A 25,139-nucleotide genomic window follows, 5' to 3' on the forward strand; every position below is an offset into this window, starting at 1 on the left:
CGCCTTCTGTAAGGAAAAGGGTTCAAGGGGACAGAAATGATAGCATTGGAAACAGACACATTTCAAAATTTCACTGAATTTGTCGTTTCATTTGTTTTGACTTCAGTATCAGAAAATTGCATCTATTTGTGAATTTAAAGATTATTTGTAAAAGGTAAATACAATGTTAGGCATTATGGGACGATGAAAAGAAGAAATATTGGATTGGCACTGTTATTTTCTACCCCATATGTAGATTCCGGTTGCTATTACTACACCACCTAATGCTCCAATGGATGCCAAAATTTTCATCTTTGAAGCACCTTGCTTAACCACTGGTAAGTCCAGTAAAGTTTCTATCTGCAGAAAGAGTTGGAAAAAATGGTGGATATAAAATTAAAATCTACAAAACTTTTCTGTTGAGTAACTACCTAGATGGATGATGAATTTCCTATTGGTATGAAACATATAACTGTTGGAAAAATGGTGGATATAAAATTAAAATCTGCAGAACTTTTCTGTTGAATAACTACCTAGATGGATGATGAATTTTCTATTGGTACAAAACATATAACTGTTTAAAAATATCTAACCTGGATGGGCTGTTCCCAATTTTTCTTTATTCCAGAAACATGTCCTTTTCCTACAACTGCCACCACCGATGAATGTTCCCTCGCTACCTTCAATAATTTGGAGGACATATACCTGCAAACGTGATTTGAACTATTCAAGCACAAAAGATTGCTGTGACAATTGAAAATATCAACACAAACTTTTAAGTGACTCACATATCACGTTCATGTAGGAGTGTCTCCATCAAGGTAGGAAATGCCTTACTCATCTCTTGAATAACAAGTGTTAGCATGTCAACATCCTCCATGTCCTTCAGCTGCATAGACAAGCTTTGTAATTACTACACAATGGAGTAAAGTCTGGTTATTGTATATTTATACTAAAGTCTAGAAAGTATATTGAGTTATATGATCCTCTCAGAGTATTTAAAGCTCCCAACCAATGGAACTGTACATTTCAATCCATCTAAGAAGATATCGTACCATTTTATTAAGCTCCTCTGGGCTTGGTAAAAATATGGACTGGAAAACAATGTAGTACAGAAACTTTGCCCTGTGCCATAATGACATCCTCCCCCAAGTCCTTCTCAAAGTGATCTTCAAAACAGATAAAGATGATGACAAAATGGCAACATTGCTATTGGAATTTCAAATGCTGATCAAACTATTGGTTAATGGTTATTCAGCAAAAAGTTATAATGGTACCAAAATTTCAAAAGAATAAAGACCAACATACTATGCTGAAAGAATACAATCCGATACCAAAACAAGCAGGCTCAGCAAACAGTAAGACAATTAACATAACATGAACAATCAAAATGTCCGTATTTTAGTAATCAAAAGTTATATATGATCTAGGGATCATTATAACAAGACACATCTCAACTTTTGAGTCAAATAACAGAAGAACTAATGTCATTACTCCATATCATACAGCAAAAAATTAAGACGCACATAAGCAGTGGCAACTATCTTTTATTCCTTGCAACCAGCTGGATGTGATGACCATTCGAAAAATATGCAGTTTTTTCAGATGTCACGGGGAAAGATATACCATTATATGATAGAATTGGTCTCATCACAATTCAAATTGACAAGTGAAAATGTCAATACATGAATATGTGGCTGATTAATTGGAGGTAACATAATAAACTGTTACCATTTGTTTGTACTAGGTTCACAAAAAAACATCATGCTTTAGTTATTGTGAGTATCCTTTCACTTTTTATTATTATCTTGCATCTATCAATAACCTATTTATATAGTAGAGACAACCAAATTCAACCACTAGGTAGATAGATTGCATACCTGGACAGGGCGGTCTCCAAGGATAACTTTGCCACCATAACCCATTGCTTCCTCAAATGCCACTCGAAATTCAGCCCCAGGTAACACATCAAGCTGGCTAGCGACCTTGCATGCCAAAAACATGGGGCCCCAGGTAACATTAAAAAAACTTATCTAACAATAAGTACTAACTGCAAAACAAGCATCAATGCATACTTTTGCAAGAAACCAACTGTAGAGTATTCCAAAAGTGTTCATCTTCTTTTTCTTCCACATGTCAATCATTTCGTTCATGGTAGGAACCTATGAAGATAGCAGAATGATAAAACATGTTAGATATAGCATCCCGAACACTATGTCAATGAGGGCTGCAACCTATATAACGCTAAAAGAAAAACATGTTGCTACACAGTAGTATAGCACAAAAAAGTGATACGCGCTTAATAAAAAAATAAGGATTCAGCAGGGAAAAAATTATACCAAGAAAAGCATCATTCACACATAAAGCCATGAAATACTGATATACGGCATTTCAGCACTGGCATTCGCTGCAAATATTTATGGTTTATCTGATAATATTTGGCATGGCCATACATGCCAATTGCTGATCAGAAATACAGTACAATACCATGGCCATAATTTCAACAAAACTTTGTGTAGGTCATCTTCTAATTCTCTTGGGTAAATAAACCTTTACTAGTGTTGTATGAGAGATGTCCACAAGAGATTTTTTTCCAGTTGAGTTTAATTCCATAAAGTACAGGACCACATATCAACACTCTAAATAGTTTGTCTTCACTATTTGAGGGAATATAACAGATAAAAATCAGAGAACAATAGACTGCATGCTCACAGTGTATTCTCATGTCACATGATTCGCTCATTGTGTATTCATGTCTTATGATTCATTTTTAGCTTTTACATGTACAGCAACCACAACAAAGAAAATTACAGGAAAGTGTTTCCTTCCTCCTGTAGTGTAACATAGGTAACATGTAACAACCACCACAACCCAAAAAAGAAGTAGATCTTGAATAAGCATACCTGAAGGTTTTGTGGTGTCAAAATGGCAACCCTGCTGGCACAGAGCTCCAAGAAAACAGCCTTACATTTGTTAAAAAGATGTCAAGTAATTAGTATAAGATCTTCCAGATCAATTATCAATAAGCACTCCATAAGAAGGCAGCCAACCTGCCAAATGATTCACCAACTGGTGAAATTATTGATGATGAGTAAAGAGAGGAAGAACCTGAGGTTTCAGGTAGTCGATGACGGCTTTTACTTGGTCACATGATTCCTAGAAAAGTGAATCAACATTCAGATATTGAATCCACAATTTAATTTGCACATAAGTTGTAACTAGTGGATACAGCAACACTTAATTTAATTTGCACATGACGTAGTATTACCACTGCGGATACATATATATGTAAATTACAGATAAAAAAGGGCAGACTTTTTCCCTTACATTTGCTTCCATTTACATGTTTCCTGTGTTTTGCTCCCCTTTCTTTTCGCTGGCAATCTAAACTCTACAAGTTCTTGAACTAATTTACTAATGAAAAATTGGACTGCCACGATCATACGAGTGCACATTCTAAAAAAGTCGGGGCTAGATAGTCTCCTGTGTTCTCCATAAAATTCGAGGCTACATCCATATATCGGGAACGACGATCCTAACTCACCTGTGACACATGGGCGGTGCCGACGACGTAGACGCGGCAGGTCGCGCCCGCACCCGCCGCCTCCGCCTCGGGCGACGTCTCGCACTCGAGACAAACCACCCCCCTGGCGAGCTCCTCGGGCAGCTCCCTCCTCACCTCCTCGCCCCCCGCCGCCATCCGCGGCCCCGCGACCTCGTCTCCATCCGTCTCCGCGTCGGCGAACTCCGAGGCGTCCTCGTAGCCCGCGCCCTCGGCGTCGGCGGCCGGATCCATGAGCAGGGCGAGGGGGGAGAGGCCGCGTGCGTACCCAAGGCTCCGGATCGGGCCCGCGCGCAGCAGGGCCATGCCCAGCGAGGCGGGTTGCGACGGCAGGGGCCGAGTCGGTGGATCGATGGCGACGGCGAGTCGGAGGCGGGGAGGAGGAGGCAACGAGGAGGAGGAGGAGGAGGAGGAGGAGGGCGGCGAATCATGCGGCGGCGGGCGTCGATTTGGGGAGGGGGAGGAGGAAGAAGAGTTCGTCGTCGTGGGGTGCGTGCGGGCCGGCGGAGTGGACTTCTGAAATGTGGGCCCAGATAATGTACGGCCTGGATTGGATTCATCGTATCGTAGGAAGCATCTGGCCCGTCCGAGGCAGTGATAAGTCGATCACTACGGCGCGGTTAATTTTTTGCTTTTTATTGCTTCGTCGAGCCGGAACCTGCTGACCAGGCGACGCAATTCACGCAACGAACATACTCTACCGCTATCTATTTTAATACACGCTGTTTTTGACTTCTTATTATAATTTTGATTGTTTATCTTATTTAATATATATATATATATGAGAAGAATTAAAATATAATTATATTTTATTTGGTAATAAATCTAATCAAAAAATAAATAACAATTATATAAGTTTTCTAAATAAGACGAATGTTCAAACATATACTAATGGATCAACGATATCCTGTATTAAAATGAGAAGGGTGTATATTTGAAAGAGTGTCACTTAAATAATACTTTTTATATTCTAAAATTTTAATACATAAGTTGATTGATTACTTGTCTTATAAAAAATTGTGTGCAAATATATGAAAATATTAGTTATGATTAAATATAGTTAGTAATAAATCTAATTATAATAAAATAAATGATAATTATGTAAGCATTTTGAATATGACAAATGGTCAAGCGTGTGCTAAAAGTTTAACGACATTATCTACCAAAATATAGATTGAATAGTTTTGATGATATTATTTTAAATTTCAGTGATTACAATAGTAAGTTAAATCGGTCATAAATTTACAACTATCCAAATTATTTTAGCAGTTAGCACTCACTGTGTGATTAGGTCTACGTCAGCCGCGTTCGGCACACCTCCTAATCCTACGTTCTTTTTTCACGCGCACGTTTTTCGAACGGCTACGGTGTATTTTTCATAAAAAATTCTATAAAAAAAAGCTTTAAAAATTATATTAATTTATTTTATATTTTTAATAATTAATTAATCATGTACTAATCTATTACTATGTTTTCCACTCCACGCCGGAGAACTAACCCCTTCCTTCCCCCAGCCGAACTCACCTGTGGTATGTTTGGAATATGAAAGTATATTGATATATGTTTAATTCAATGGAGATTTTTGAGGTTTTTTCATCATAATTTGTTTTTCAGCGTTGCTTTTAAATAACAAGGAACACACATATAATTATTTTATCCATAAATCATTTTTTATTTATACTTTGGCTTTTTCATGACTTATAAAAATAGAAGTGGTGATTGTTTGGTTTTTCCGAGAAAAAGGCAAACGACATATTTGTAAATAAATAATAATTTATGAGTAAAACTTTTATATGTGTTCTTAACGATCGAAAAGTCAAGGCTGAAAAATAAGATATAATGAAAAACCCTAAAATCAACTCTAAATTTAAATGTAAATTTAAATGTAGAAATTTAAATTTTAGCCCATAGGTATGACAAGAAGAAAAAGATATGGGTGGAACAATGTGCTCTGCCATATACCTTGTCCATGTCACCTATTTTTTAGCTTATGTTTACATTTATAAGCTAAAATTTAATTTTTTTTTCAAACTTAAATTTAGAGTTTTTTACCGAAATTTATTTTTCTGCATTGGCTTTTAAATTGATAAATATATATATATATATATATATATTATTTATATTTTTTCGTTTACAATATACCGTTAAAACCGGCACTGTTAAAGTTCTGGACCAAATTTTATTCTAAACTGGAGTTACTGCAATATTTGTGTGGTTATTTATGTGTTGGACAGGACGTGCATGTATTCGTTGGGTCCAGCAACACAGCAACAGCTACAGGAGCAGAAGCTTGCAGGGAAGAATGGCTTCTGCGGAGCACAGCAAGAAGCTGCGACTCCTGCTCATCCCCTTCTTCGCCACCAGCCATATTGGCCCCTTCACCGACCTCGCCGTCCGCCTTGCCACAGCCAGACCAGCCGACGTCGTCGTCGAGGCCACCGTTGCTGTTACGCCAGCCAATGTCGCGGTGGTTCGATCAGCTCTCCAGCGGCATGGCTCAGTGGCGAGCGGCATGGTCAGCGTTACCACGTACCCATTTCCGGCCGTGGACGGTGTCCCGCCGGGCGTGGAGAACCTCTCCGCCGGCGGCGGCGAAGGGTGGCGCATCAGCGCTGCTGCCTTCGACGAGGCACTGACACGGCCGGCGCAGGAGGCGCTCATCAGGGACCGATCCCCTGACGCCCTCATCACGGACGCCCACTTCTGGAATGTCGCCGTCGCCGACGAGCTCGGCGTGCCGTGCGTTTCGTTCAGTGTCATCAGTTTGTTCTCCGGGCTCGACATGCACCTCCTCGCCGCCGCCGCCATCACGGACGACTCCGATTCGGAGGAGGCCACCGTCGCTGGGTTCCCGGTGCCGGAGGTGCGGATCCCGCGGTCCGAGGTTCCGGATTTCTTGACCAGCCGGCGCAATCTCGACGGAATCGACCTGCACAATCGCTAAGAAGCCGATGACCGGTAACTTATCGACCAGAACTCCGATAAAATTAGATCGGACTGAATCGAGATAGTATCAAATTAAATATGTCAAACAACTAATATAGATCATCTAAAGTGGTCGACCAGATCAACTTAAGATACGAAAGTAACCTAAGCTGAAACTAATATGATACCTAGCGTACAAGCATATTAGAAGATCAGAATCTAGCCGATACGATTACCGTGGTCGGCGAAACGTAGGACTTACCCCTTCGTAGGAGATCGAGACGATACAGCTCCGCGTCAGATGCCAAGTTCCACCGGTGATAAATCCTCAATGAGGAGGGTGGCGATGCGCCGAGAGTATTTAATCTATATATGTAGAAGTAGATAATTTACGATGACCCTGGGTGTACATATTTATACCCATGGACGGACACGAGTTCATATCGGACACATCACATGATTCCTAATAGATAAAAGGAAATAACAAATTCTATTTCGACTCTAGCTCTAATTCCTATTAAATACGACATTGTTTCCTAATAGATAAAAAGAAATAACAAGTCCGGATCGGACTCTAACTCTCTTAGAGATAAAAGAAAAAAAATATGCTATCCATGTCTTGGTCTTCACGATCCCCTATTGGATTTGAACTCTTCTGGATAAAATTTTCATGTGTTATTGCGTCTTTTCTTATACGAATCCAATAAGAAATTTTACCAAAATTTGATGTTAACGATGTGGCAGTGTGCCTGGTATGGCCTAGCTACGTCCCACACGGCTAGTGTCACACACATTCGCACGGGGCGAAAATAATTTGTGAATAAACCTTTTATATACATATTTTTAGCAATCTAAAAGTCAAGTATAAAAAATAAACTATGATGAAAATCTCAAAATCTACTCTAAATCTATTATTAAAAATTTAAATTTTGGTTTATAAGTATAAACAGTAGCGAGAAAGGGATTGGCAGCATGTGGGGAGTTGTTGCTTCGAACCGTGGCGGGGACGGAGGTTGTGTTTTGGTGGGCCAGTTCAACCGAGGTGATCATGCGGACATACTTGTGTTGCTCTCCTGGCATACCATACATTGTTGCGAAAAAAGGAAAATGTCCTTATTACGTTCCTCAACAATGGGCCGAGTATGATTTTACTTGATCAACCATAAAATCAGATATAAACCACAATACAAGCTTGAGGTAGAGCTTGCTCCACGCACCCTACCATTGCTCCGAGCATCAGGCTCTACTCCCCTTCCTTTGACTCCACCTCACTACCATTGTTGTCCTCTCGACTTTCTCTCACCATCTACCCGCCTCCCAAGCTCCTATTTTCGGTTGCCACACCATACTACCGCTATGACACCATCCATATCGGTTAGGATAGGGATGGCACGCATTAAGTGAGGCTGGCATGTTGGTCCTATATCCTATGTGGGTTCTACCGTATATTTTTTTAGCTATTTCACATAGACACCGTATCGGATCAAAACTAGGTTTTAGGTTAATGTGGCATGTGACGTCAAGTATTACAAAACCATCGCCGAAACAATGTTACACTATATAAAGGATACAATATATCCGGTTTTGCATGTTGAAGGATATAAATTGAACTAGGGCCATTGTTTAGGAAGGTAAAAATCTAGTATTAAGCAAGGAACATAGCAATAAAAGAAATGGTATCGCTGGAAGGACAGAGGAAAGTTAAGTTTCTTGCTTTAGGTCCCCGTCTTTTTCTTATTTTATATTTATAAAGTAAAATTTAAAATTTAAAAACTTTTATATACCATTTAAAAACAGACTAGAAAACTAGAAAAAAAGCACTACAATCAACTGTAAATTAAAAATTATAATTATAAACAAAAAGTAGAAGTGAGAAAATATATCTTTGGTTAGATCTGGGGTATGCTTGATTTGTCGTTATTTATAACCATATACAATTTCGGAATTACCAATCAAATACTGCAGCCGGAGTGGTTTGACAGATGGATCGAGGTTTATCGATAAAAAAGGCGGGGAATTTCGTTGTGGAGCAGGTAGACTTCGTCGAGTACTCCGTACATCGATAGAAAAAGAAAATTTCTTGTTTCGCTCACGTAGTCACGTTCTTGTTGAGGAAATCAGTTTCTCGATCGTTTAGTTTCTAATTTTTTTTAAAAAAAACATCGTATCGAATTTTTGATATCTAAATAAAGCGTTAAACATACATGACAAAAAAACTAATTGAATAGTTATGTAAAAAATCATGAGACGAATCTTTTAAGTCTAATTAGTCCATGATTAGTCATAAGTGCGACGGTAACCCACCTATGCTAACGACGAATTAATTATGCTTAAAAGATTCGTCTCGCGGTTTCTAGGCTAGCCATGAAATTCTTTTTTTCACTCGTGTCCGAAAACCCCTTTCGATATCTGGTCAAACGTTCGATGTGATGATTTTGCCAAAAAAATTTGGCAGCTAAACACCACCTAAGTCAACACATCAACGCTCCAAGCTAGAGAAGAGAAGAAGAAGAAGAAGAAGAAGGGGAAAAAAAAAAGCTTGCAGGAAAAAGAATGGCTTCCGCCGGCGCCGAGCGCACCAAGAAGAAGCTGCGAGTCCTGCTCATGCCCTTCTTCGCCACAAGCCACATCGGCCCATTCACCGACCTCGCCGTCCGCCTCGCCGCTGCCAGGCCGGACATCGTCGAGCCCACCCTCGCCGTTACGCCGGCGAACGTCCAGGTCGTCCAATCAGCTCTCGCGCGGCACGGCTCCGCGGCGAGCGGCGTGGTCAGCATCGCCACGTACCCGTTCCCCGAAGCCGCCGGCCTCCCGCCGGGTGTCGAGAACCTCTCCACTGCCGGCGCCGAAGGGTGGCGCGTTGACGCCACCGCCGTCGATGAAGCGCTCACCCGGCCGGCGCAGGAGGCGCTCATCAGGGAGTTGTCCCCCGACGCCCTCATCTCGGACCTCCACTTCGTCTGGAACGTCGACATCGCCGGGGAACTCGCCATGCCCTGCGTTCGATTCAACGTCATCGGTTTGTTCTCCGTACTCGCCATACACCTCGCCATTGCCGCCGTTCACGACCCCGATTCAGAGGAGATCACCATCTCTGGGTTTCCGGGGATGGAGCTACGGATCCCGAGGTCCGAGTTGCCGGATTTCTTGACCACCCGTTCGGACGTTGACTCGGATCTCAAGTGGGAGCAAGCGAACACGAGGTGTCACGGCATCGCTGTGAACTCGTTCTTGTTTCTGGACCAACCATACTGCGAGAAGTTCATCAGCAGCGGCTTCGCGAAGCGTGCCTACCACATCGGGCCCCTCTGCCTGCCGCAGCCACCGGCCATGGCCAGCGTCGGCGAAAGCTCGTGCATCAGCTGGCTGGACTCGAAGCCGAGGCAGTCGGTGCTGTACATATGCTTCGGCACGTTTGCTCCCGTGTCGGAGGAGCAGCTCGATCAGCTGGCTCTCGGGCTGGAAGCATCCGGCGAGCCGTTCTTGTGGGCGGTGAGGGCTGACGGGTGGTCGCCGCCGGCGGGGTGGGCGGAACGCGTCGGGAGCAGGGGATTGCTGGTCAAAGATTGGGTCCCGCAGACGGCGATACTCGCCCACCCGGCGACGGCGGCGTTCTTGACGCACTGCGGCTGGAACTCGCTGCTGGAGGGCGTGATGGCCGGCGTCCCGTTGCTGACATGGCCGCTGGTGTTCGAGCAGTTCATCACGGAAAGGCTGGTCATGGACGTCCTGCGGGTAGGGGAGAGGGTGTGGGACGGGCCACGGAGCGTGCAGTACAGGAAGGCGGCGCTGGTGCCGTCGGCGGCGGTGGCACGGGCCGTGGCCACGTTCTTGAAGCCTGGAGGGACAGGGGACGCGGCGAGGATCAGGGCGCAGGAGCTCGCCGCCATGGCTCACGCGGCCGTGGCGGAAGGTGGCTCGTCGTACAGTGATCTGCGCAGACTCATCGACGATCTGGTCGAAGCAAGGGCGGTCGCCGGCGCGGCTGCGAAGCATCCTCACTAGTCTGGAACTGTATACATGCTGTCACTGGCTCTGGTTGCACCCTACCGAATAATTAACTTTTCGCCCCTTTTACTATCTTTGATAACAGATTTGTCACTGAACGCACGTGTCATAGGTATACGAGGATCCACATGTTATAAATAGACAGCGACAAATCTGTTATCATTCAATCTTAAGAGTGACAAATAGTTAAATGTCCTGTACCCTACGAGTGCGAGATAAAACCAGTTTATTTCTAAGTACAATGTTGATACATTCTGTTCCAGACTCCCTGTTCATTTCACTATGTTTATTTTGCGACTTGCGTGAAAAGTTTGTGCAGAGTGCGAAATGTATAACAAATGTTACAAATCTCTTCAGAGATTTCATTTCAGAGCTTGCTTAGGTTCCTCTTGTGAAGATTTCATCCAGTTCATGTCGTCATATCAAGTGAGTATTCATGTTATCATCGACAAACTCTAAAAGTGTGATAAATTCTCATCTTTTTCAACAAAAAAAAATCATTTCTGTCGGCTAATGAGATCTTTGCGCAAGGAGAACGTATATATACCGTCATTTTTAAAATAACAAGATCTAATACTGCAATACACCCGTATAAAAATAGTTTGTTGTCATTTGGAAACTACTTTTCTCTCAAAATATTCACCAATCATATGGGTAGAAGTTTAATACCGAGTATAATAAAGTGTGACATAAACTCAACTGTGGTACTCAGCCAAACACTGTACTAACACGATAATAAACGCATGGTGTAACGGCGAAGGTAGGCCGAAAAATAAATGTGTTCTGTTAGGGTTTTAAAAGACAAGCCTCAAAAATAAACTTTAATTAAAAAATCTAAAGTTAATTTTAAATTTAAGATTAAAAATTTAAACTTTATCTCATAAGCTTAAGTATGAGCGCTGTGCCGGTACTATTGACTTTGGGTGTAACTCGAAGCTTTGTGTCCCTGTCTTGTCGCTTGTACGGACAAAAAAATAAAATTTTTAGCGTTAAATTTGAAGTTGATTTTGATATTTTTCACCAAAATTTATTTTTTAGACTTGATTTTTATATTGGTAAGAATACGTGTATAAAAATTATATTTATAAATTATTTTTGCAAATATGATATTGAGCGTTTTCCGTAAAAAAATACCATGTGTCCCTGTTTGACGAGTCAGGCTATGTTTAGTTCCAAAAGCATCATATCGAATCTTTAGACATCTAAATAAAGCATTAAATATACATAAACACTAAAAATAATTACACGTAGGTAAAATCGTGAGACGAATCTTTTGAGCCTAGTACACGATTAGCCATAAGTGCTACAGTAACCAGCATGTGCTAATGATGGATTAATTAGACTTTTCGTCTCGCGGTTTTCAGACGAAATCTAAAATTTATTTTATAATTAGACTACGCTTAATACAACCATACGCGTTGATATAACCTCGTTCCCAAAATTTTTTTCCCAACTTTAACCAGACCTCATTTGCAAATATGGGCATTTGTGTTCTCCTCGTGGCTCGTCGCTACGACATTCGTACTAAAATAAGCTATTTTTTTATTTTTTAGATAAAAATTTTGACTCTTCGTCTTATTTAAAAAAATTATAAATATTTTATTGTTATTATATGATAAAATATAAATAATATTTTGCATATAAGTAATCTTTATCATTTTTAATAATTTTTTTAAATAAGATAAAAAGTCAAGCGTCCTATACCCAAAATTCAGAAATCTATTTTTTATGGAGTAGCAGTGATCTCCCCTTTCGATTTCCCATTCACGCATCAACTGTCCCATCGCTAGCTAGCTTCCTAGCGAAATAGGGTAGTCGCAGTTGCCGTTTTTCGGCTCGCTGCCACCGCACGAGGCCAAGCAGAGTCACCGCTCATCTTCTCGCATCGGAGTCCACCGTCCACCTCCCATCTCCCATCGCCGTCTCGCTCGCGCCTTGATTGAGCCCTCGCAAACCTTCCCAAAGCGCCGCTAGGGCCGCTCGCCCTGCTCTAGCTCCATCGTCGCACCACCGTCTCGCCGCCGTGCAAAACGACCCATTTGCACGTCGTCGCCGCTCCCCCATTTTGAGCCGTCGGTTTCTTTCTGCTTCCGCTGATGGGTTTCGCTCGCCATGAAATGATGTCATTCATCTAATGGTGGTAACGGGACCCGATATCCGATTCCCCGTAATGAATTCACCTATTAGAGGACGGGGATGACTGAGATACCCTATCTATGGGGATGCAAATGATATTAACTTCGTCCCCGTCGGGATGGCGGGGACACGGACGGTGCATCACTCTCTGTCCCCGTTCTACGTGGTAACCCGTTTATACTGTTAGGGACTTAGTATAGACTTTAGATATGGTTTGGTCCAAAATAATAAAGCCCATAAGACATGTATATAAGTCCGACACTAAGTCCCTGACTCTAGTCAATGTTGGTCAACAGTTCCTCAAAAAAAATGTTGGTCAACAAAATCAACACATCAGTACACCAAGTACACCGTTCTCTCCCCCTCAGATCTGGCCAAGCCCGACGGTCGCGCCCTCCTCCAGCCTCGCTCCACCGGCAGCACGTTGCCTCTCCGCTCGACGACTGCTCCCCCGACGCCCTCCTCCCCCCGCCGCATCGGCTGCCCGTGGTCTCTCCGGCCTCCGCCCGATGGTCGTCCCCCGCCTCCCCGACGCGTCGGCCTCCCGTCGCCATGGCGCCACCTCCTCTTCGCGGCTCCGCCTGACCCTCCCTCTTGCTGACGTGGCGTCCTTCGTGGTGGCGGTACCCCTCCTCCGCTCGACGGGCCGCCTGCACATCACCATTCGCCTGCCTTCACGCCGGAGTGTCGCCCCTCTTCGCCTTCACGCCTGTGGGGTGCTAGGGTGCCCCCTGCGGTGGGTCGTCGACCGCTGCCGCCATGCCCCCTGCGTTGGGCCGCCGACCATCGACACGCTGCCTCATGCACTCACCTGTGACGAACTACGATAGATTCATTGATTTAACGAGGCAGTAAAACCCACAGTGAAAAATCACCGCGGTGATTAGGGAAAGGTTCGATGTAAGCCCCGTCGTAGTTCACGGGGTGGGGATGGGAAATTTTTTCACCACGGGAATGGGGACATGGTGGTGACCCCGACGGTGAATTTCTCGTTGCCATCTCTACATTCATCGGAGTAGCCGCAACACCCCCTCCTCCCATCCGACTCCCATCCGACGTGGTAAATCACATAAGCGCCACCTCAACTTGGTTGGCCCCACATGGTTCCAAGTAGCCTCTCCCTCTCACAACCACTAGTAGATTTATAGAATTAGGTTATTTCTAATTTGGTACTAAGTTACTATATTTTAGAGTGGATGGACTATTATATCTAGTCTAATGGACTCCGTACTACCTACCGTTTGTGCTCTATTTTTTTCTTAAATTTTTCCCAGAAACATCACCTCAAATCTTTAGACAAACAAATAGAGCATTAAATATTGATAAAAATAAAAACTAATTGCACAGTTAGGGGAAAATCGTGAGACGAATCTTTTAAGCCTAATTAGTGTATCATTAGCCCTAAGTGCTATAGTAACCCACATATGCGAATGGCGGATTCATTAGGCTCAAAAGATTCGTCTCAAGGTTTCTAGGCTAGCTATGAAATTCGTTTTTCCATTCGTTTTCAAAAACCTCTTCCGATATAACACCAAAAATTTTCATTTTGCCATCCAAACACCCCATTAGATAATGGGATAAAAAACTACATTAGCTTCAAAAGTAGGTACAACCACTATGCTATCTCTATACGACGTGTATTGCTACTTCCGTTTCATAACGTAATATGTTTGATTTTTTTTTCTAACGTTTGACTATTCGTCTTATTAAAAATTTAGTATAAATATAAAAAAGTTATACTTAAAGTTATTTTGGTAATAAAGTAAGTTACAAGCAAAATATTTTCATATTTTTTGAATAAGATAAATGGTCAAACATTACAAGAAAAAAGTTAAACATTTTACAATTCTAACGTTTGACTATTCGTCTTATTAAAAATTTAGTATAAATATAAAAAAGTTATACTTAAAGTTATTTTGGTAATAAAGTAAGTTACAAGCAAAATATTTTCATATTTTTTGAATAAGACAAATGGTCAAACATTACAGGAAAAAAGTTAAACATTTTATAATTTTGACTGTTCGTCTTATTAAAAATTTAGTATAAATATAAAAAAGTTATACTTAAAGTTATTTTGGTAATAAAGTAAGTTACAAGCAAAATATTTTCATATTTTTTGAATAAGACAAATGGTCAAACATTAAAAAAAAAGTTAAACATTTTACGTTATAAATTGGAGGGTGTAACACTGTTACAGTCAGCAGCTAATCTCCATTATTTTACCTTGCTCTTGGATAAACTTCAATTCTTAATTCAAATCATAACTCGCATATTATCCCTTTCTCACTCAAGCAATCGAAAGAAATCACTTCTTAATTTGTTCAACCATCCTGTTCAGCTCCAAATCATAGTTGGATCATATATAGCCAAAGCAAATATATTTAGAGAGAGTGAGTACTACTCCTAGTTCAGATTAAAAAGCAGCTCTTCCACAATAATACGGATAGGAAATGGCTTCTCCGGGCAGCAAGAAGCTTCGCATCCTGCTCATCCCATTCTTCGCCAACAGCCACATCGGCCCCTTCACCGACCTCGCCGTCCGCCTTGCCGCGGCAAGGCCAGACGCCGTCGAGCCCACCATCGCCGTCACGCCGGCCAATGTCTCGGTCGTCCGATCAGCCCTCCAGCGGCACGGCCCTGCGGCGAGCGGCGTGGTCAGCATCGCCACGTATCCGTTCCCGGAAGCGGCCGGCCTCCCGCCGGGCGTCGAGAACCTCTCCACCGCCGGAGCCGAAGGGTGGCGGGTCGACGCCGCCGCCGTCAACGAAGCGCTGACACGGCCGGCGCAGGAGGCGCTCATCAGGGGGCAGTCCCCTGACGTCCTCGTCTCGGACGTCCACTTCACCTGGAACGCCTTCGTCGCCGAGGACCTCGGCATGGCCTGCGTTACCTTCAGCGTCATCGGCCTATTCAGCATGCTCGCCATGGGCCTCCTCGCCGAGGGCGAGGCGAACAACTCCGATTCGGAGATGGTCACCGTCGCTAGGTTCCAAGGGTCGGAGATACGGATCCCGAGGCCCGAGCTGCCGGTGTTCTCGACCTGCCAGGGGAATCTCGACGGAATGGACCTGCCCAGGATGGAGGAATCGCAGATGAAATCCCATGGCTACGTCGTGAACACGTTCTTGGGCCTAGAGCAGCCGTACTACGAGAAGTTCGCGTCCACCATCTTCTCAGGGCGCGTGTACTTGGTCGGGCCCCTTTGCCTGCCACAGCCACCGGTCGACGCCGACGCCGACGCCGGCGAGCCCTCCTGCATCAGCTGGCTGGACGGGAAGCCGAGCCGGTCTGTGGTGTACGTGTGCTTCGGTTCGTTTGCGCCCGTCTCGCCGGAGCAGCTCGATGAGTTGGCCCTCGGGCTGGAAGCCTCCGGCAAGGCGTTCCTTTGGGCGGTCAGGGCCGACGGGTGGGCGCCGCCGGCGGGGTGGGAGGAGCGCGTCGGCGACAGGGGCACGCTGCTCAGAGGGTGGGTCCCACAGACGGCGGTGCTTGCCCACCCGTCGACGGCGGCGTTCCTGACGCATTGCGGGTCGAACTCGGTGCTGGAGGCCGCGGCGGCCGGCGTCCCGCTGCTGACCTGGCCGCTAGTGTGCGACCAGCTCATCGAGGAAAGGCTGGTCACGGACGTGCTCCGGGTTGGGGAGAGGGTGTGGGACGGGCCGAGGAGCGTGCGGCACGAGGAGAAGACGGTGGTGCCGGCGGCGGCGGTGGCGCGGGCGGTGGCAAGGTTCTTGGAGCCTGGAGGGGCAGGGGACGCCGCGAGGGTCAGAGCGCAGGAGCTCGCCGCCATGGCTCACGCGGCCGTGGCGGAAGGTGGCTCGTCGTACAGAGATCTGCGCAAACTCATCGACGATCTGGTTGAAGCAAGGGCGGCCGCCGGCGCCGGCGCGGCCGCGAAGCAACCTCAGTAGGCTGCCCCCTGCGAGATAAAAACAGTTCATTTATCTGTACGATGTTGATACATTCTGTTCCAGACTCCCAGTTCATTGATTTCACTGAGAAAATTAATCATATGTCACTATGTTGATTTTGAGACTTGCGTTAAAAGTTTATGCAGAGTGCAAAGTGTATAACAAATCTCTTCAGAGATTTCATTTCAGAGCATGCAGGTTCCTCTTGTAAAGATTTCATCCAGTTCATGTCAGCGTATCGAGTGTTTTAGCATATAAAATTTACTAATTTGAGGTGTAATCTACGATACTACTTAAGAACTTTTCTGTAGAATTTTATCATAAAATTTTTAATACCTTAAAATATTTGTTATAGACGATAAGAAAAAACCGTGAGTATTCATGTTATCATCGACAAATTTATAAAAGAGTGAATTTCTCATCGATTTTCATGAAAAAGTCATTTATGTCGGTTAATGAGATCTTTGCGCAAGGAGGACGTATATATGCCATCATTTTTTTAGTAACAATATATGATACTAAAAAGACAGCCATACAAGAAGAATATTAAGGCCTTATTTAATTTCTATAAATTTTCCCCGAAAATATCACATCGAATTTTTTAGACACCTAAATAGAGCATTAAATATCGATGAAACAAAAACTAATTACACAGATATGTGAGAAATCGTGAGACGAATCTTTTATGAATCTTTTATGTCTAATTAGTCCATGATTAGCCATAAGTGCTACAGTACACACATGCACTAATAGCATATTAATTAGGCTCAAGATTCGTCTCGCGGTTTCTAGACAAGCCGTGAAATTCGTTTTTTTATGCATGTCAAAAACCCTTCAGATAATCGGTCAAACGTCTAATATAAAAAAAATTTATTTTCCCAACTAAACATCTCCTTAAACAAATAAAAAAATTTTCCACCTAAACACCCCCTCGAGCAAACGTCGATGATGTGATGACTAGCTAGCTACTACTATGTCTGGTGCCTCACGCAACAAATGAACAATTAAAAGGATACATCATTCCTCAATTTTTTTAATCCAGAAAATAAAAAAAGACTCCAGTTCCAATGTGATGTACTGATGTAGATTTTGTTTTCAGGGACATTTTCCACGTCACATCAAATATACATATGAACACTAATTAGAAAAGTATTAAATATAGACTAGGAATAAAACTCACTCCATATTCTGGATTATTTCGTAGGACAAATCTATTGGGCCTAATTAGTCCATGACTAGTGAATATGATGCTACAGTAAACATTTGCTAATTATAAATTAATTAGAGCCTTTATTTATGCAATTAGTTTTGTTATTCGTCTATATTTAATACTCTTAATTAATATCTAAACTTCAATGTCATAAGAACTTAAAAAGAAGTTTTTGATCCAAACAGCCCCATGGTAAGTAGGTAGGGCAGAAAATATGAGATGACTCACTTGGTCACCTAATAATTACATTTTGCACGGTTTATGTTATAGTGTGATCATTCGTTTTATCTTAAAAAAATATAATCACTATTTTTATTATTAATATATTTGCTCGGGACAAAAAAAAAACCTCGAGGTACCGATACCTTAGAGTATTAAATCGTTTTTCACCATTACATCTAGCTAAATAGAATATGCACCGTTAGATCTAACGATCAGAAATGATTTAGTATTACGAGGTACTGGTAACTCGAGGTATTTTTTATTAGACCAAATCAAATCTCTAAATTGAATGGGAGCAATTTTACGGTCCAACGAAAAGTAACAAAAAATACCTCAAGATACCGGTACCTCGTGATAACAAATGATTTCTGATCGTTGGATCTAACAACGCATATCCTACTTAGCTAGATTCAATAGTGAAAAATAATTTGGTATCTCAACATACCGATATCTCAAATTACTTTTTGTTGAACCGGAATAAATCTCATTGAATGGAGGTAGCAAGTAGGTAGCCCGTATCCACGTCGAGTATAAAGGTGGTGTTTAGATTGAGAAAATTTTTAGGAGAAGTGTCATGTCAAATGTTTGATCGGATGTTGGAAGGGGTTTTCAGACACAAATGAAAAAACGAATTTCACGGCTAGCGTAGAAACCGCTAGACGAATCTTTTGAGTCTAATTAATCCGTCATTAGCACATGTTGGTTACTGTAGCATTTATGGCTAATCATGGACTAATTAGGCTTAAAAGATTCGTCTTAAGATTTCTTACAATTAGTTTTTTGGTTCATCTATATTTAATGCTTTATTTAGGTATCTAAAAATTCGATGTGACGTTTTTAAAAAAAAATTTGGACTAAACAAGGCCAAAAACAAACATCTTGCGCAGAGTCATAAATGCCCATCGGTCATTAGCTCCGTTCCAAACCAGAAAAGAAGTTGCAAAGCAGAGAAGAAGAAAAAAGCTTGCGCAAAATAATGGCGTGTGTTGAGCGCAGCAAGAAGCTGAGAGTTCTGCCCATCCCCTTCTTCGCCACCAGCCACATAGTCCCCTTCGCAGACTTCGCCGTCCGCCTCGCCACGGCCAGGCCGGGCGCCGTCGAGCCCACCCTCGCCGTCACCCCGGCCAATGTCTCGGTCGTCCGATCAGACCTCGCGCGGCACGGCTCCGCGGCGAGCAGCATCGTCGGCGTCGTCACGTATCCGTTCCCAGTGGTGGCCGGCCTCCCGCCGGGCGTCGAGAACCTCTCCGCCGCCGGCGCTGAAGGGTGGCGCGTCGACGACGCTTGCCGTCCACGAGCCACTGACACGGCCGGTGCAGGAGGCGCTCATCAAGGATCAGTCTCCCGACGCCCTCGTTACGGACGTCCACTTCTCCTGGAACGCCGGTGTCGCCGAAGAACTGGGCGTGCCCTGCGTTTCGTTCCTCGTCGTCGGCTTGTTCTCCGAGCTCACCATGCGCCTCCTCGCTGCTGCAACTGACTCTGATTCGGAGGAGGTCACCGTTGCTGGGTTTCCGGGGGCGAGGCTACGAATCCCGATGTCGGAGTTGCCGGAATTCTTGACCTCTCAACGGAAAGTCGATGGAATCGACATGAGCAAGCTGGTACAAGGGCAGCAGAGGTGCCATGCTGTCGCCGTGAACACTTTCTTGGAACTGGAGCGGCCGTACTACGAGAAGTTCGTCGGCAACGGCTTCGCGAAGCGCGCCTATTTGGTCGGGTCCATCTGCCTGCCGGAGCCGCCGGCGGAAGCCAACGGCGGCCAGCCGTCATGCATCAGCTGGTTGGACTCGAAGCCAAGCCGGTCAGTGGTGTACATATGCTTCGGCTCATTTGCTCCTGTTTCACATGAGCAGCTGGATGAGCTGGCTCTCGGGCTGGAATCCTCCGGCGAGCCATTCCTTTGGGCGGTTAGGGCCGACGGGTTGACGCCGCCGGCGGGGTGGCAGGAGCGTGTCGCCGACAGGGGAATGCTGGCAAGAGGATGGGTCCCGTAGACGTCGATCCTCGGCCACCCGGCGACGGCGGCGTTCATGACACACTGCGGGTCGAGCTCGCTGCTGGAGGCCGTGGTGTCCGCGTCCCTTTGCTGACATGGCCGCTGGTGTTCGACCAGTTCATCGAGGAAAGGCTGGTCACGGACGTGCTGCGGATCGGGGAGAGAGTGTGGGACGGGCCGCGGAGCGTGCGGTACGAGCAGAAGACGGTGGTGCCGGCGGCGGCGGTGGCTCGGGCCGTGGCGAGGTTCTTGGAGCCCGGCGGGGCAGCGGACACGGCCAGGCTCAGAGCGCAGAAGCTCGCCGCGGAGGCGCACGCCGCCGTGGCGGAAGGCGGCTCGTCGTACGGCGATCTGCGCAAGCTCATCGACGATCTGGTTAGCAAGAGCGGCCGCCGGCGAGGCCGCAACGAGACCTCGGTAGTCTATACGGTATGCAAGTCACTGGCTGCATCTGCTCATTTCTCTGTACGATATTGAGGCATTCTGTTCCAGGCTCCCAGTTCATCTCGCTATGTTGCATGCAACTTGCGAGAAGCGTTCTATGCAGGGTGCAAAGTGCAGAACAACTCTTTTGTCCAGCACTCCAGCACCTGGTTTTACTTATCATTTCGTTAGCCGAAATCACGCGCCATTATTAGCGGTAATTACGTAAAAATCACACGAATTTGAATTCAATTTTTTTAAATAAAATCATCGGGGTTTTGAGATCAAACCACTGTAGATAGTGATTATCACCACGGTTTTAATAGAAACGATAACCGCGGTAGTTTTTTGCGATATCAATAATCACATTTTTTTAAAAAAATCACACATCGCGACTAACACGATATATTACCATGATGTTTTGTTTATCTTTCAAATATTTTTAAATTCTTATGATATTAATCGAGCCAAAGCGTACATGGTTTATGGCTATCATGCCCTGACAGTCTAGTCGATTATTATGATTATCGTGACGATAATCATGACATTGCAAACCCTGCCTACCTGATATCTGTCATGCCTTCAGAGAGTTCAGAGGTTGCTAACATTTTCATTGTAAAGATTTCATCTAGTTCATGTGATCATGTCAAGGTGAATGTTCATGTTATCATCCAAAAACTTCTAAAAGATTGGCCATTTCTCATCATTTTTCCTTAAAGTATCATTTCTGTAGGTTATACAAAATTGGCCTATGCATCCTGTACTTTTAATTAGATCTTTGTGCGAGGACGGATACCGTCATTTTTTATAGATGACTGCAAAGCCAACCACCAATATTCCCTAATCTGTTTTATTGCCAGTAGGTAGGCGGTCCATCCACAAATCTCGATTGCAGCTGATCAAAGTGCTTAGTATTCTAATCTACCTTCTTATTGAATTAGTTTTAGTTACTATCCCATCGATTTTTGTACATAAATCATGACTTCGCGAGTACACGTCCATCCCTTTTCTTGTCTATGGTTAATCCGAGTTTGGCCCATTAATTTCCATTAGAAAAACTTGGATATTATTTTTGAAACAAAGGACAGAACAAGAGGTAAAATAAAAGTACTGCCCCTTATTTGTTCTTCCAACACGACGCAACGAATCTATGATGACGTTTAGGGGCGTTGATGATCTGACCTTTTATTTATAAAATTTAAGGAAAAAGTTCACAATTAGTATCTAAATTTAAAGTCGAATTTGTTTTCGTTCTTTAACCGAAATAACAGAAATATCTATCCCTAAACTTATAGAATCTATTAAAAATATTGACCTATTGTTTGGCTGGTTTCGCTAACGTGACGTTCGGTGGGTCCAAATGTTAGGTTATTTTAATTTTTTTTCTGAATCTCTCTCTCCTCTCTCTCTCTTTTCTTCCTCTCTCTCTCCCGTCGCTCACAGCCCAAGGCCGCGTGATCAAACTCACGATCAAACTCATCAAGCTCGCACAATCCAACGGTGGAAGTGCGCGCATCATCCAATGGAACGTCAGCCTCGCCGATGAGCTCAGTGTGCCAGGCGTTCTGTTCCTCGTCACCGGCGCCTTCTCCACCATCACATTGGGCCTCATCGGCGCCGTCAGGAACGACGCGAAGGACGTCACCGTCCCTATATTTCCCGGCCGCGAGTTAAGGATTCTGACGACCGAGTTGCCTGAGTTCTTGAGGACCTCGCCGCAAGTCGCTGGCCGCTCTGAACCCAAGAAGCTAGTTTCACGGTCACGGCCATCAAGCTACTTTGGCGCCGTCGTCAACACATTCTTCGACCTCGAGGGCGACTTCTGCGAGATGTACGTGCGAGACAATCACGCCAAGCGCGCCTACTTCGTCGGGCCCGTCTCGCCGCCGCCATTGCCGGAATCCGGCGAGTCACCATGCCTCGACTTGCTGAGCTCCAAGTCGGCCAGGTCGGTGGTCTACGCCTGCTTCGGTAGCCTGGCCCACGTCTCGGAAGCTCAGCTCGACGAGCTGGCCATGGGGCTAGAGGCCGCCGAGAAGCCAATCCTGTGGGTGGTGAGGACCCACGGGGCCACGGGTGGACACCGCCGGAGGGCTGGGAGGAGAGGGTTGGAGACGACGGGATGGTCGTCAGAGGATGGGCCCCACAGACGGCGATACTGGCCCACCCGTCAGTCGGTGCCTTCGTGACGCAGTGCGGATGGAACTCGGTGCTCGAGGCGGTCGGCGCCGGAGTCCCGGTCCTGACATGGCCAATGGTGTGCGAGCAATTCATCACGGAGAGGCCTGTGACGGCGGTGCTCGGGATCGGGGAGCGGCTATGGCCGGACGGCGCGGAGTGCGGAGCACCAGGGACGAGGAGAAGGAGGTCGTCCCGGCGAAGGCAGTGGCGAAGGCCGTGTCAAGGTTCATGGAGCCAGGAGGTGCGGCGGAGACGGCGAGGAGCGCCATCAAGGAGCTCGCCGTGAAGGCCCGCGCCGCCGTGGCAGATGGCGGCTCGTCGTACTGTGATCTGCGCCGCCTCATCGACGATCTAATGCGAGCGAAATAGTTGCAAAGAGACTTGCTCCCGTTAAACAAAAAGTATGTCAAGATACTGTTATCTCGAGGTATCAAATTGTTTTTCATCGTTGAACCTAACTGAATAAGATGTGTACTATTAGATCCAATAATAAAAACGATTACCGCAAGCATTGGAAAAACGTTATGTGCTATTGTTGCGGGGAGAAGGGTCATCTTGCGGAGATCTGCAGAAAAGAGGCGACCCGCTTCGTTTGTGGCGCCTTCGGCCAACCGAAAGATTCGATTCGGACTTCGTAGAGCCGGTGCTATAATTTTTGTTAGTTTTTAGTTAGGCTGAAGTAAATCTCAGTTGCAAATGTTTGTGCACCGCGATAGTATATGATCGCATAGACGACTGTTTAGGTGTTTTATGAAAAAAATAATATTTGTAAACGAAAAGTAACACGATGACATATATAATTCTCACCGTAGCATCGGTTATTTATTTAAATCTCCGGTCAGCTAGGCAGGATTAAAATGCCCGTTTTGTTTTTACCTTGAGAGCAATGAAGAGTCTAACTAAATCTCAGTAGTCAAATGCCCTTATTGCTAGCTGGCTAAAAAAAATTGACTGGCAATATTTCTCATATACTCTAAAGAGACTAACCAAATTCCATCATACATGGTTCATATATTTTTTAGTCCCAATAATAAATAAGTGAAAGTAAAAGATTCCTAGTTATTCCCTCGGTTCCAAAACATAAGGCAAAACCACCTTGTACACAAAGACCAAGAAATATTTAATCATACATATACTTAGTACAAACCAGCCAATGCATGATATCTAGTTTTGCTTTAGTTTATTGATCTACCAATGTACGTAGCAATATAATTAATGCGCGTCTTATATTTTAGAACATATGAGTAAAGTGGTTACGCCTTATATTTTGGAAGGAGGAAATGGTCAGTTTGGCTGTCAAACTTGGCTAGATAGCCAGCTTGGCAACCTATTTGGCTAGTCTGTCGTAGCATGTCCAATAACTCATCTATTTGAATGACCATTAAAAGTATTATTTCTCCATGTTTATTTATATTTTAACATATTATCCATATTACATTCGGAAATAGCTACGATCTCTTTCGTACGATCCGTGTACGACACATATGGTGTTGGCGCATACGGAAGGAGCACACGGCGCATGGCGTGCTATGCGGATCGTTATCGTACACGGATCGTACGAATACTATCGTACATATAGCATCGTCATTACATTCTGCATGTCACACTCTACTATATTTATTAATATCTATCAACTATCCATTTTCTCTTAAACATATACTGCTAAAAAATAGTCTTGCATGCTTATTTAGAGTAAGGAGAGAGAAACTCCACAATCACATATGTATGATGGCTCAAATAGATAATTGTTTGGATGAACTGTTAGTAGGGTTCCAGGGTTTCACTTATCGCGGAGGCCCTCCAAACCGCTCCTGCGCGGAGCCACGATAATCGACGATTATCACGGTAATCGTTCAAAAACCGCACAAATTTAAATTTAAAAATTCAAACGAAATCGTGACGGTTTTGACCACCATATCCCGCGGTTTGGTACTATTATCGCGCGGTTTGGTACGATTACCGCGGAGACTTGTAGATTGCGGTTTGGGACGATAATCGCGCGACTTCGGCTGAAAACCACAATGATATGAGTGATAATCGCACAATTACCGCGGCCTCCGCCACGATTATCATGGCATACCGCGCGGTCTCTCCTCTTCTTCGGGCGGAGGCGGCGGATCTGGCGGCACCGGTCACCGGCTCCAATCCTGGTGTGTGCGAGCAAAAGGGGGAAAGGGAGTGGACCAGTTCACCGCTCGTGGCCACTGAAGTTGGTGTCATTCTCTCTATATTTTTTTCAATTAACTCAAGTCAAATAATCTTTTCTCAGATTTTTGAGTGATTCATTGAGTTTTTTGAAAATTTTCTTCGCATCTAAGTTCAATAAATACATATCTATCACCTTGTTTTTTTCTTAATTTTTCATCAAAATTTTTCAAATTTTTTGAATTTGGGTGGTTTTTCCCGGAGGAAACCGCCCAAAACCGTTATCGGTTCTTGGCGGAGCCCTCGATTATTGCGATAATCATGACGATTATCACAATAAGTGGAACCCTGTAGGGTTCTGATTTATTTCAGGGGGACCGAATTTTCTGACGAAATTTTCAAACAAAATTTGATTTTCAATTAAAATTCGATCGAATT

At 44.3% G+C, this 25,139-nt stretch overlaps 5 protein-coding genes and 1 pseudogene across 5 annotated transcripts; 5 read left to right on the forward strand and 1 right to left on the reverse strand.

Moving 5' to 3' along the window:
- Window positions 1–68: 68 nt before the first annotated feature.
- On the reverse strand, window positions 69–3,978 carry LOC102716782 (traB domain-containing protein-like). The gene is made up of 9 exons (XM_006654537.3): window positions 3,524–3,978; window positions 3,088–3,135; window positions 2,883–2,942; window positions 2,055–2,141; window positions 1,860–1,964; window positions 1,035–1,148; window positions 768–868; window positions 573–684; window positions 69–339 (listed from the first exon to the last, which is right to left on the reverse strand). Exons 1-9 carry the CDS (start codon window positions 3,845–3,847, stop codon window positions 214–216), a joined length of 1,077 nt encoding a protein of 358 aa, XP_006654600.1. The 5' UTR covers window positions 3,848–3,978; the 3' UTR covers window positions 69–213.
- Window positions 3,979–5,843: 1,865 nt separating this feature from the next.
- LOC102717066 (UDP-glycosyltransferase 79A2-like) lies at window positions 5,844–6,485 on the forward strand. The gene has a single exon (XM_015837166.2). It carries the CDS (start codon window positions 5,844–5,846, stop codon window positions 6,483–6,485), a length of 642 nt encoding a protein of 213 aa, XP_015692652.2.
- Window positions 6,486–8,994: 2,509 nt separating this feature from the next.
- LOC107304238 (UDP-glycosyltransferase 73E1-like) lies at window positions 8,995–10,763 on the forward strand. Its single transcript, XM_040524428.1, has one exon. The coding sequence runs from the start codon at window positions 9,020–9,022 to the stop codon at window positions 10,469–10,471; it is 1,452 nt and encodes a 483-aa protein (XP_040380362.1). The 5' UTR covers window positions 8,995–9,019; the 3' UTR covers window positions 10,472–10,763.
- Window positions 10,764–15,060: 4,297 nt separating this feature from the next.
- On the forward strand, window positions 15,061–16,580 carry LOC102717342 (UDP-glycosyltransferase 73C4-like). The gene has a single exon (XM_006654539.3). The coding sequence runs from the start codon at window positions 15,061–15,063 to the stop codon at window positions 16,519–16,521; it is 1,461 nt and encodes a 486-aa protein (XP_006654602.2). The 3' UTR covers window positions 16,522–16,580.
- A 2,349-nt stretch (window positions 16,581–18,929) lies between these two features.
- On the forward strand, window positions 18,930–20,373 carry LOC102713467 (annotated as a pseudogene).
- Window positions 20,374–20,951: 578 nt separating this feature from the next.
- LOC121053215 (anthocyanidin 3-O-glucosyltransferase 4-like) lies at window positions 20,952–23,048 on the forward strand. Its single transcript, XM_040524382.1, is given in 4 exon segments — window positions 20,952–21,026; window positions 21,860–22,432; window positions 22,435–22,698; window positions 22,701–23,048. Coding segments are annotated over 4 exon segments (1,137 nt in total). The 3' UTR covers window positions 22,926–23,048.
- Window positions 23,049–25,139: the final 2,091 nt, after the last annotated feature.

Source organism: Oryza brachyantha, chromosome 5, assembly GCF_000231095.2.
Source record: "Oryza brachyantha chromosome 5, ObraRS2, whole genome shotgun sequence".
Classification (NCBI taxonomy): domain Eukaryota; kingdom Viridiplantae; phylum Streptophyta; class Magnoliopsida; order Poales; family Poaceae; genus Oryza; species Oryza brachyantha.